The 12860-nt window shown below is 48.6% G+C and overlaps 1 protein-coding gene across 1 annotated transcript in view; it reads right to left on the bottom strand.

Moving 5' to 3' along the window:
* The window catches only part of stab2 (stabilin 2), a 140937-nt gene that overhangs the window by 87985 nt on the left and 40092 nt on the right, over window positions 1-12860 (bottom strand). The window contains exons 21-28 of the mRNA XM_041977111.1: window positions 11775-11861; window positions 11592-11703; window positions 11334-11514; window positions 11161-11254; window positions 10919-11077; window positions 8592-8687; window positions 8361-8453; window positions 8236-8283 (exon numbers count right to left, since the gene is read on the bottom strand). Of these exons, the coding sequence (XP_041833045.1) occupies window positions 8236-8283; window positions 8361-8453; window positions 8592-8687; window positions 10919-11077; window positions 11161-11254; window positions 11334-11514; window positions 11592-11703; window positions 11775-11861 (870 nt within the window). The remainder of the gene's footprint in view (window positions 1-8235; window positions 8284-8360; window positions 8454-8591; window positions 8688-10918; window positions 11078-11160; window positions 11255-11333; window positions 11515-11591; window positions 11704-11774; window positions 11862-12860) is intronic.

Raw genomic sequence — 12860 nt, 5'->3', positions numbered from 1 at the left:
CTCATACATTGCACATGTGCGTTTGCGTGAATCATGCAAAATGCTAATGTGTACTAGCAGGCTGGGCCTCATGTTCAAGCGTGACAGGTGGGTTTACCATTTATCGTGAAAGGGTCAGAGAGAAGAAGAGTGAGAAGTGAAAAGATAGACAGTGCCAAAAGTAAAAAATTATTTAAAAAACACATCCATGTTGAGAGCAATGTTGTGGAGACAGGCAGTGGATTTACTGTTAACTAAATGATCTTTTATGGTGGTTTTATAGATATAACATGATCTAGTGAGAATACAGGAAAATTAAAGCACATACCAAGACAGTAGAGCCACGGCGTGATGTCCGGGTCGTGGTATAGCTGTCCATTAATAAATAATTTATCCACTGTGATGACAGAGAGAGCGCCTTCAGCGATGGATTTTCTCCTGATGGGAAAAAGGACTCTTCATTGGTCCAGAATTTCTCTCAGATATTGGTCATTTACTCTGAAGTTCGTCCCCTTCAGTTCGCGGCCCTGGTTCTTCACCTGCTCCTTCTGTTTGAAGCTAACAAACTTAGCTACAATGGGTCTTGGTCTGCTGGATAGATGGATGGATGATGATAGATGGACTCTGTGAAAGGAGATGTTTTTCACCGCTTCCTCCGGGAGCTTCAAGTGAGTTTTGCTGAAACTTTTCACTGTGGTCTCAGGGTCCTCCTCTGTCTGTTTTGGAATCGCTGCAAATACCAGATTCTCTCTCATGCTCTGTGCCTGCAGATCGATCGCCGTTTCCTTTATCTTCTTATTTTCCTCAGAGAGACGGGTCAAGCCCTCAGTGAGGGATTTTACTGACTCTCTGAGACCGGGGTTTTCTACAGGCAGAGTTTCCACCTGCCTCTGGCTGAATTCTAGTGATTTGCGTAACGGATGGAACTCCTTGTGGAGAATTTCTACCAGGCTTAAATGCGCATCAAAACTACTGAGTTTCTTATCTATAGAGATAAGAACGTCTGTTAAGTTGTTCCCCTGTGGTGAAAAAGCTCCAGGTGAATCCTTATTTCGCTGTCTCTTGGCCTTAGATGAGGTGGAGGGGGTTGACATGTTGTTCAGTTTTCCCATAACGATTCTGTCAACGATCTATAAAATCTGTCAGGCTGGCCAAATCCTTCTCGCTGTGCTCCAGAGTGTACCTTAAAAGACACTATTTTCCTACTTTCAAGAATATTTTAACCAGACTGGCAAAAAATAGAGTTGAATGAATGCATAAATGTTTGCCCGTGCCTAGTTTGAATCTGCTGTCTTACCGGAACTATGTCACCTACAGCAATAGCATCACTTACCTGCCACCAGCGTCACCTACCTGCAGCCTCTTTACATGAAAATCCTAACGAAACAGGTGGTGTCCGCAGAGAAAAAAGGAAATGAGGAGCAGAAAAACTTTCAGCTTTATAAAAGTGCGCGCACATCCCACACTTGTTTCTGTTCATAAATCAGATTCAACTCCAAAGTGGGTGCACGTGAGAGAACGTCTTGCCATGCCCTTATAAAAGGTGAATGGCTATAACAAATATTCATTATTGTCAGGCCTGCTCCTCCTCCACCAGCCCGCTCATCATCTCCAGAATACTGAGCCCTGGAAAGAACTACAAATCCCATACCCACCGGACTCCGCCATCATGGCTACCACCTGCGCTCCCTGATCAGCCTAACAACCAACACCTGTCAACATCCCTATATATACCTTCAGTCCTCTTCCACTCCTTGTCTAGTCTTGTCTATGCTCATGCATTCTCTCTACTCACCGACATAATTAAACCTTCTAGAAACTATAACCTGCGACTGTGTCTACCTGTTTAGCGTCAGATCTTACAGAAGACTAGACCTACCATGGACACAGCAGGTAGTTCTTTGTTCGAGGGACCTTCCTCTGCTTCAGCCCCGGTCCCTGAGCAAACCACCGACCTCACTCGGTTTACTGCAGCAGTCAACGCGTTGGAACAGAGACTGGGAAGACAGGAAGCCGTGATGGCCGATCTTCTCGGACATCTTCAGATCCAACATCATCCGCCACCAACGGCTGAGGGAAATCCCGCTCCAACTCCGACGCTGATGGCTGTTGCCCCTTCCGCACCGCGACCTGCTGCCTCCCCGGTGAGACTCCTGGAGGTCTTCCATGGCGACTCTTCAGGCTGAGCTGGCTTCCTCCTTCAGTGCGACCTGTACTTCACCTACCATCCCGGGCTGCAGGACAGCGAGCGAATCGCCACCGTCATCTCTCTTCTGGGTGGTCGAGCATGGGAGTGGGCCACCGCCCCCTGGAACAACGGCGGGAGCAGTCTGACATCCTACCCAGGCTTCTTACGACTATTTCGTTCCGTTTTCGACCATCCTCCTGAGGGCAGAGAGGGAGGAGAACGCCTTCTTCGACTCCAGCAGGGCTCCTGATCCGTGGCAGATTATGCTCTTGACTTCCGCACCACGGCAGCAGCAAGTGGGTGGAACGAATCGGCGCTGATTACCGTCTTCCGGCAGGAGCTCTGCTCTAACATCCAAACAGAGTTAGCCTGTCGGGATGATGCCCTCACCTTGGACGCTCTCATCTCCCTGGCCATCCGCTTGGAAAACCTGCACCGCGAAAGACATCACGCCCACGGTCGGTCCACGTATAAGGATGATTCAGCGGAGGAGCCTATGCAGGTGGAGCGTGCCAGGTTGTCCGCGTCAGAACGACGACGCCGTAAGGAAAAAGGCTTATGCATGCACTGTGGTGAGGAGGATCATCTTCTGCCAGACTGCCCTCACGCGCCCCGGACACAACGCGAGAAGAGTGGTCGGTGGTCGGCTGATTCCCGGGTGAGTGCAGCTCCGCCCTCTTACTGTTGGGATCAATTCTCCATCCCAGTGTGTGTATATCCTGGTGATTCAAACTGTCCTGTTTCAGCCTTAATAGACTCCGGGGCGGCAGGTGATCTTATCTCTCCTATCCTGGTTAACCGGCTCCATCTTCCACTCCATCGTCTCCCCACTCCAGTCGCCATCCAGGCTATTGATGGAAGACCCATCAGTGGAGGCACCATTACCCATTTCGTAGGCCCCCTCAAGCTCAGAGTGGGGTCCCATCAGGAAGATATCTCCTTATTCGTTCTCCCACAGTCCCGTCATCTCCTCGTCTTGGGTCTTCCCTGGCTTAGTAGAAACACACCCACATTTCACTGGAAGTGAGTTTTCCCACAGCACCAATGGATAGCTCAGTGGTTTTGGGCTGTGCTTCCACCTCCATTGAGAGCCCTTCGGCGACCACCGACTCACCTGTCCCCAAGGAATATCAGGACCTGCAGGAGGTGTTCAGCAAGCTCCGCGCCACCTGTCTGCCGTCACACCAGTCCAGTGACTGCAAAATCGATCTTCTACCGGGGACCTAGCCCCCACGGAGTCGCATTTATCCACTCACGCTGTCTGAACAGAAGGCCATGGAAACATATGTGGAGGAAGCGCTGCTGCAGAAATTCATCCGTCCTTCTTCTTCCCCGGCTTCGGCTGGGTTCTTCTTCGTGGAAATGAAGGATGGGGGTCTCCGACCGTGTATCGATTACAGGGGTCTTAATGACATCACAATCAAGTACCAGTATCCTCTCCCCCTGGTTCCCAGTGCTCTAGACCAATTACGTGGTTCCACCATCTACACCAAACTGGACCTGCGCAGCGCCTACAACCTGGTGCGCATTAAGGAGGGTGATAAATGGAAAACTGCCTTCAGTACGCACTCAGGCCACTTCGAATACTGCATGATGCCCTATGGCCTGGCTAACGCCCCCTCAGTGTTCCAGAGCCTCATTAATGATGTGTTGCGGGACATGTTAGGAAAGTTTGTTGTGGCATACATTGACAATATTCTCATATGCTCTAAATCTAGGTCTCAACATATCCAGCATGTCCGACAGGTCCTGGAACGGCTTCTGGCACACCGGCTGTATGTTAAAGCGAAGAAGTGCGTGTTCCACTCCCCCACCGTCTCCTTCCTTGGATACGTCATCGGTCCGGAGGGGGTGAGGATGGACCTGGATAAGGTCAAGGCGGTGACGTCATGGCCGATACCTCGTACGGTTAAGGAGCTCCAGCGATTCTTAGGGTTGGCTAACTTCTACCGACGTTTCATCCGAAACTTCAGTTCAGTGGCATCTCCCATCACAACACTCCTCAAGGGGAAACCAAGGACGCTCACTTGGACACCGGCTGCTCAGGAGGCTTTCGAGGATCTGAAGAGACGTTTCACCACCGCACCGATCCTGCGCCTACCTGACCCCAGTCTGGCCTTTGTGGTGGAGGTTGACGCCAGCGAATCCGGTGTTGGGGCCGTCCTCTCACAACGGTCCGGTGAGCCACCCAAATTACATCCCTGCGCTTATTTCTCCAGGAAGCTGTCCCCGGCAGAAAGAAATTATGATGTGGGGAACCGTGAGCTACTAGCAGTGAAATTGGCCATGGAGGAGTGGCGCCATTGGCTAGAGGGGTCGCTACAGCCATTCCAAGTCCTGACTGACCACCGCAATCTGGAGTACCTCCGCACAGCAAAGCGCCTGAACCCACGCCAGGCTAGGTGGGCTCTGTTTTTCTCTCGCTTTAACTTTACCATCTCCTACAGACCTGGAAGCCGGAATGCCAAGGCCGACGCTCTGTCTCGTCGAGATTGCCCTGTTACACCGTCCCTGGAGCCCACTACCATTCTCCCCGCAGCTGTGTTCGTCAGCCCCATCGTGTGGGACCTGGACGCTGACCTGGAACGAGAGTCCCGACTGTCACCAGCACCCCCAACGTGTCCGGCCGACCGCACCTTCGTGCCCCAGACCCTTAGTGACAGGATTATTAGGTGGGCTCACACGTCTACGTCCTCAGGTCATCCCAGCAGAAAACGCACTGCTCAACTGATCTCCCAGAAGTACTGGTGGCCCAACCTGGCCTCTGATGTCGACCAGTATGTTAAATCCTGCTCTCTGTGCGCCACGACCAAGTCACCACGCCACCCGCCGGCGGGGAAGCTGCTGCCCTTACCTGTCCCACAGAGACCTTGGACTCACATTGCAGTGGATTTTGTCACTGACCTGCCGGTCTTGGATGGGCATACGGTGATCCTGGTGGTCGTGGACCGCTTCTCCAAATTCTGCAAGTTTATTCCGTTTTCTAACCTCCCTACTGCCTTTCAGGTTGCAGAAGCTGTGTTCAACCTTGTTTTCAGGAACTTTGGTCTGCCTGAGGACATAATCTCTGATCGGGGCCCCCAGTTCATATCCCGGGTTTGGAGATCGTTCCTTCATCGCCTGGGGGTCTTGGTCAGCCTGACTTCCGGATACCATCCAGAGTCTAACGGCCAAGCTGAACGCACTAATCAGGAACTGGGGAGGTTCCTCCGAGCCCACTGCTCACGCAACCAGCACGACTGGGCCCGGTTCCTGCCGTGGGCGGAGTATGCCCAGGACTCCCTCCGGAATGCTTCCACCGGGCTGATGCCGTTCCAGTGCGTGCTGGGTCTCCAACCTCCATTTTGCCCCTGGCATCCGGATCTTGCCGGGGGTCCCGCTGTGGACAACTGGTTCCGCCGGGCGGAACGCGTCTGGGAATCCACCCACATCCAGCTGCGTCGTGCGATCCGCCACCAGAAGACCGCAGGCATTCTGAGGCCCCTGTCTATTGGCCTGGGGATCGTGTGTGGCTCTCCACTCGGGACCTTTCACTTCGGTTACCCTGCAGGAAACTGAGTCCTCGGTTCGTCGGGCCCTTCAAGGTCCTTCGCCGGGTCAATGAGGTGTCGTATACTCTTTTGCTCTCCTCTCAATATCGCATTCACCCACGTTTCGTGTCTCCCTCCTCAGGCCGGTGGTCAGGGGTCCCCTTGCTGATGAGGTTCCGCCTGACGACCCTCCTCCGGCCTTGGAGATTGAGGGTTCCGTGGCGTACTCGGTCCGGTCCCTTCTGAATTCCAGGCGTCGCCAGGGACGCCTTGAATACCTGGTGGACTGGGAGGGGTACGGACCGGAGGAGCAGAGTTGGGTCCCACGTGACGACATCCTGGACCCTGACCTCATCCGGGACTTCCATCGGGCTAGGCCCGACCGTCCTGCCCCTCGTCCTCGGGATCGCCCTCCGGGTGTCCGGCATGGCACGTCAGGAGCCGTGCCTCAAGGGGGGGGCTCTGTCAGGCCTGCGCCTCCTCCACCAGTCCGCTCATCATCTCCAGAATACTGAGCCCTGGAAAGAACTACAAATCCCATACCCACCGGACTCCGCCATCATGGCTACCACCTGCACTCCCTGATCAGCCTAACAACCAACACCTGTCAACATCCCTACCTTCAGTCCACTTCCACTCCTTGTCTAGTCTTGTCTATGCTCATGCATTCTCTCTACTGACCGACATAATTAAACCTTCTAGAAACTACAACCTGCGACTGTGTCTACCTGTTCAGCGTCATATCTTACAATTATATAATTTCCATGATCGCTCAGGAGGGGAAAAGAGGGAAGAAGAGGATATTTTCGGAATGTGAGACTGAGTTCCTGATGGACCACGCTGAAAAACATAAAAAGATTTTATTTAGTGGGCATGGCGTGGGCATTACCGGGTCAGAAAGGCAGAATAGTGGTATCTTGCGGCAGATGCTGTCAACGCCATGTCAGAGGGTAAGACATGCCAGAAGCATTGGATAGTGAGGCTGGATATCTCAGTTGGCAGCGCACCCGTCTCCCATGTGGGATTATAATTGCAGTATGCTGGTCTTTGTACCTATGGCAGCTTTATAAATGACGCCCCCTGTTAATTTTTTCTTTAGTCCAGGTAAAATGATTCTGATGTTGTGTTTTGTTCAGGAGCGGCTTGACAAGAGGAATACGACATTTGAAGCCCATGTCAAGGATCCATCTATGTGTGGTGGCTCTCAAAGCACTAACTCCAGCCTCAGTTCGCACTTATGAAGATCCCCCCACATTTTTGAATGGCCTTTTTGTTGGGGTGGCAGTGGCTCATGTGGTAGAGCGGGTCATCCAATAATTGGAAGGTTGGCCAATCCCCCCCCCCAGTCACCTGTCGTCATGTCCTTAGGCAAGACACTTCACCAGTGTTAGCATCGCTGGTGTAGGAATGTTATATGAATGTTCTGTGGTGGTCTGAGAGGCCACCATGGGCTGTCATGTTTCTGTTAGTCTGTCCCAGGGCAGCTGTGGCTACACATGTAGCTTAGCATCACCAGGTATGAATGAAGAGTGAATGAATAATCCATACAATGTAAATGAGCTTTGGATGCCTTGAAAATCGCTATATAAATCTAATCCATTATTATTATTCTTATTATTTTCCTGACAATCCCCAGGCTGCGGTCATCCCTGCGGGTTGTGCACCTTTTTCTTCCACCCAACTTTATATTGATGTACTTTGATGCACTTTGAGAGCATCAAACTTCTTTTGCAAATACATTTTGAGGCTTTCCCTCCTTGTGGAGGGTGTCAATGATGGTTTTCTGCACAACTGTCAAGACAGCAACCTTCACCATGATGATGAATTCAACTAAAATAGGCATGCCCAGCTCCAGTTCTCAAGGGCCACAATCCTGCAGGTTTTTGATGAGTCCCTGCTCCAAAACCACCTGACTCCAATTGATGAGTCATTGTGCAAAACTTAATTGGCTGTTGGATCTATTTCATTTGAGTCAGGTGTGTTGTGCAGGAAACATTGGAAAATCTGCAGGACAGCGGCCCTCAAGGACCAACTTTTAGCACCCCTGATTTAAATGCTTAAGTGTCCTTTGCAGATGATTTGGATTAATTAGCTGATTAGAGTGTGGCACGGAGAGGCTACAACACTGAATCTTTTCATACTATTCTAATTTGCTGAGATTTTGATTTTTGCGTTTTTCATAAGCTGTGAGTCATAGAAGTTGGCGACTGCATCCAACATTTACACAGGGGCGGCCGATTGTTCGTGTTGACAGCTGATTCACACATCTGCCATCTAGTGGTAGGAAGCAGTAACAGGTTTTAAGCTCTTTCTGGAGATGAGGCCTAATGCTTGTCACAGTTTTGCAACTTTGGCGCTTAGAAGGTTAACTGAATGTTAAGAACAAGAGTTAGTTTTATGCATTTATGCAACTAAACACATCTGTATTCATTTTATGTAAATCTGTGGCATGTATCATTATCCCCAATGCAGCTCAGCTCAGTGATGCTGTTCTAAGAAGTTTCAGATCCAATCATGTATCATGTGCGACACACTCACGGTGGTCCAGGTGAAGAAGTCTGTGGCGCTGGGCAGAATCATCAGCTCCTAAAATTAGGAGGAAAACATTCTCAGCCTAAAAGTTAAATTAAAAATTAAGCTAAATAAACGTGACTGCCACTCACCTGTTCAACTGTGCCAAAACACAGGTGTCCATTTCCAACATATCCGTCATCACAGACACACTTCCACTGATAGGATATCAGGCGGCAGGTAGCCTGAACACAGTTACACCAATCAGCTGCTTCTCAGAGACCACATGTTCATCTTCTGCCTACTTGATGGTTGTTATGAATTTCTGTCAATTAATCATCTGGTTCATTTTATTTATCAGACAGAACATGTCCAGAACTTACCAGGTAGTGACAGCTTCCATTTTCAGTCACACACTGATTCACAGCCTCACAGATTTGCCCATCTCCTTTGTAGCCGGCTTTACATGTGCAGTCACTCTGAGCAGATAAACAAAACAGACTCTGCTCAGTGCTGAACTTTGGTTTAAATTCTACTTAAAGACAAAATACTACTTCATATCAGCTGATAACTATAGATCTAATGAAACAAAGAGGACACATGAAGCTCCCCTAGGCTCCATTTATTCAGCATCTACACATAAAGCTCCTTAAGGCTCAATGTTGGGCCCCTGTAGTTCCCCATCTACATGTGGAGTTCAGACGTGAAAACAAAGTTATTCTTTTTTAAATAAAAGCTTCGCTAAACCAATTCAGATCTACCTGGTGTTTGCAGGAGAGCATAACATTAAAGACTCCCGGCTTCTGCTACTCTTACCACACACATACACACACCATGAACCAATGATCCAGTTAAAGTCAAAGTATCTTTATCTTTATCCTCAGTATTGCTGTACCAATGATTTTACCCGCAGAGTCCCATAATCATTGTTCACTTGGGGGCACACATTGTTAAGGACTGGGATAATAACTGATCTTTTCCACAGCTCTGGTACTCAGTGTCAATTGAGAGCTGGAAGAGCTGATGCCACAGTGCTCTTAGCTCTTAACTTCTGGTAGATGTCCTTTTGTGCAGTCCTGATCTAAGTACTGTCCCCTGATTTGAAGGCCCTCGTCTTCCTGTCGATGCAGTTTTTTTATGTCCCGGGTGATTTAGGGTTAATTGTTCTGATATTTCTTGATGGTTTTTGTATGGAATCAACATAAAATATATATATCCAGCGATTGCTTCTGCAGAACAAAGGCGTTCCGGTCTGTGCATAGGAGGCATCCTTTCACTTTCTTATCAGTTGACCAAATTTTGACTGAGTGAACTTCAGGTTTGCTGGACTTAAAGACTGATCTATAGGTGGGGATTAGCTGGATTAAATTGTGATCTGAATTGCCTAGTGGAGGTCAAGCTCTGGCTGTATAAGCATCTTTAATATTTCCATAGCACTTGTGAAGCATCTTATCGTCCCTAGTGTTGCACTGAACATATTGATCAAATCATCCAGGCAAAGCTTTCCTCAAGCCGCACAGGTTTAACTCACCAAGGATGAGCATAGGCACATTGGCTTTATTCTGGAGATGGGTGTGGACAATGTCTGAAATTTGGCTTGCTTTTCCGGTGGCCTTTCCACTTGGTGGAACATAAACCACGCACACAAATATGTTGGTGAACTTCTGGGGAAGGTAAAACGGTCGCAGGGTTACACAGAGGGGTTTGAGAGGTTGAGGTTACATTTCCTGCCTCTAACAGAAATGACTATCCCCCCACCCCACCCCGTGTTTTGCCAGACCCCAAAATTGCCAGGCGTATGTGTGAAAACCCTATCAATTTGTATAAGGCTGTCTAGAACATCAGCACTGAGCCATGTTTCTGTAGAAGCCATTATTCCAGACTCAGGGAATTCATAGCAGGCTCCGACCAGTAAGCACAGAATATCCAGTTTGTTTTTGAGTGAACGGGGGCTGCAGAGAAGAATGGGCGACAGTGGTAGCTTGGTGACTGTCGAGATGAGTTACCTTACACTGTCACTCTTCCCTCACCTCTGTAGCCCTCTGCCTCAGCAATGATTCGGTCTGTACTGTCATACCAACACCTCCTGCACATCACTAAGCAGATCAGGCCTAGCCTGTAGTAGAGCACTGTAATGTGATAGGTTCAACAAATTCATCCGGTGGTAGACTTGTCTCCCAGAGCCAATAGCCCCAGCAGCAAGGCAGTAAACTATCTGGGTATATAGCACCAGCTATGCTAAAGCTACCAGCATCAGACAACTTCCTTTACACTGTCCAAAAAATAAGTTGCACTCACTTAGTATGTTGCACTTTTACTGGCAAACAGTGGATAAAAAAAACATTAACATCACATATAAAAACAAATTTTGTGCCTCAGGAAACATGGCTACAATGGGTCTTGGTCCATGTAGCCAGCAGATCAGTGCCAAGAGCAGCAATAGCATTAACTAGAGCTGTCTCTGTAATTATTATCCAGTCAGATTAAAATCAGATTAAAACCAATTAAACTTCATCTTTGCAGATATTAACACAAATAACACCAACGAGGAAACAACTGATGCTGACTCATGACAACGATGTGTTTATGAGGAAAGTTCTTTTCATTGTGTTTACTCATGAAATAAAAGTTTTGTATAAACATTCTTAATGAAAAATCAGCAGCTGTTTCTCATTTCTTTTGGAAATAAATTTAACTGAGAGGAAGTTACCTGTCCGGGTCCAACATAGATGCAGGTGGCATTGGGGTGGCAGCCTCCTTTGTCAGGACCAAGGCAGTTGTTGATTGGTTGGCACTCTTCTCCATCCTCTGTCCATCCTGTCAAACACTGGCAAATGTGCGTTCCTGGGCCCTTCTTTATGCATTTCGCCTGCAGGGGACAGAAATTTCAGACTGGACCAGGTAAGACAGGACCAGGGAAAATGGGCTGGACCAGTAACATCTGGCACTCACGTTCACGCTGCAGCCACCTCTGAGAGGTGGAGCGCATGGGTCCGACTCCACACAGGTTATCCCATCACCTTGAAAACCAGGCTGACAAACACACCTGAAGGGGACAGCAGACGGACTCATGATGGTCACTTGATGAGGTGAAGCATCATGTGGTGACCGTGTGGAAAACTCACCTGGGCGCTCCTTGGCTGAAGTCACAGTCAGCGTGAGCATGACAGAATTGGACCTGACCACCACACGCCGATGTACGTCGCTCACAGAACAGACCCGTGTAACCCCGAACGCACGAGTCCACTTTACACCGGCCGTCCGAGTCCGGACGGTTGTCACACTGGCCATGTATACAGGGACAGGCTGGGAACACACAGGTGAGATGCACAGGTGAGGTGACGTCCTCCCAGCATGCCCTGGATTTCGAGGGTCAGACTTACTTCTGTCACAGTTGGGTCCGTAATTGGTGGAGGACGAGCAGTACTGACAACGAGATCCCCTGAAGTTCTCTTCACAGATACATGACCCGTTTCCTCCATCACCATCCATACACTGAAAACACCAGCCTTCATCAGCCAACAACAACAACAACAACACGGCCTTGTTCCTTCAGGTGTCCCTACCTGGCCATGTCCGGTGCAGGGAGTCTGGAATCCACCTGGACAAGGTGTGCAGTCTGGACCATAGAAGCCTTTACAGCACGCCACAGTCTGAACAAGAACAGGTGTTCATTTAACCGATCCTGCCCAGAAACCAGCCCAGGAGCAGAACCAGGTCCAGCTCCAAGTTTCTGGTTCCAGATCAGCTGCTTTGAGTATCTTTTTACAGGGTTAGGAACCACCATAAAAATCCATCATCAATGAGCTCTGATACTTGGTGTTAACATGGCAACCAATGATTGCTGCCAGGTATTTTTCCCCCATGAGAGCAATAGGTTCTTATAGAAGTGTATGAGGAATACTAAGAGGAATTCTGGGAAAAAGGGAAGCCTGCTGCTGCTGCTGCTGCTGAGGAGAGAGATGTATCATGGAAGAAAACTGTTGCCTGAGTCCACTTGAGGAAAACTGAAGTTGAAGAATAAAAACATATTTCTTTACTTGTACTAGGTAAGCATTTAGTGGATGTTTAAAGCCTGTTTTTATCACATATAGTACATCTTTTTACCTCATATCATTAATACAGTATCTCTTTAAATACATGCACTCAGATTTAAAGGGGACATATTATGCCAAAATCACTCTTTTAAGTGCTTAAAAGTGTCTCTTGTGGCGTTTTAAGTCACTAACAGACCCAAAAACATCCTTTGACTCAATTAGGGTGTATCTGACTTTGAAATTCAGCTTTTAGCAAAGGAAGAAGTAAATTCCCCTCTGTCATTTCATCCAACTTTGGAAATAAACTCCTCTTCGCTGGTGTTCAACCTTACCCATGTGTATACTGGGTTTGCTTGTCCCGCTGTCTTCAGCCAGCAGAAAGCAGTAGGAACCATGAAGGTCTGCACACTGAAATGTTCTGTGGCGGCTGTATTGAAAAGTCTATATCACTACATAAACTCCTGGAATTGGGGGAGCAAGCTGCCTGGTTAAACGTTGTTTTAAAGGGCAGCATTTTTAGAAAAGTCAGATAACCTGTTGGTCTGTTGCATCACGTTTATGCTAGCGGTCTTTTATGAAGCTATTTTTACTCTGAACATTAAATGAATGATTGTT

This window comes from Melanotaenia boesemani, chromosome 23 (genome assembly GCF_017639745.1).
Source record: "Melanotaenia boesemani isolate fMelBoe1 chromosome 23, fMelBoe1.pri, whole genome shotgun sequence".
Lineage (NCBI taxonomy): Eukaryota > Metazoa > Chordata > Actinopteri > Atheriniformes > Melanotaeniidae > Melanotaenia > Melanotaenia boesemani.
The sequence above is the reverse complement of the archived record's forward strand: the minus strand, read 5'-3'. Positions and strand labels throughout refer to the sequence as shown.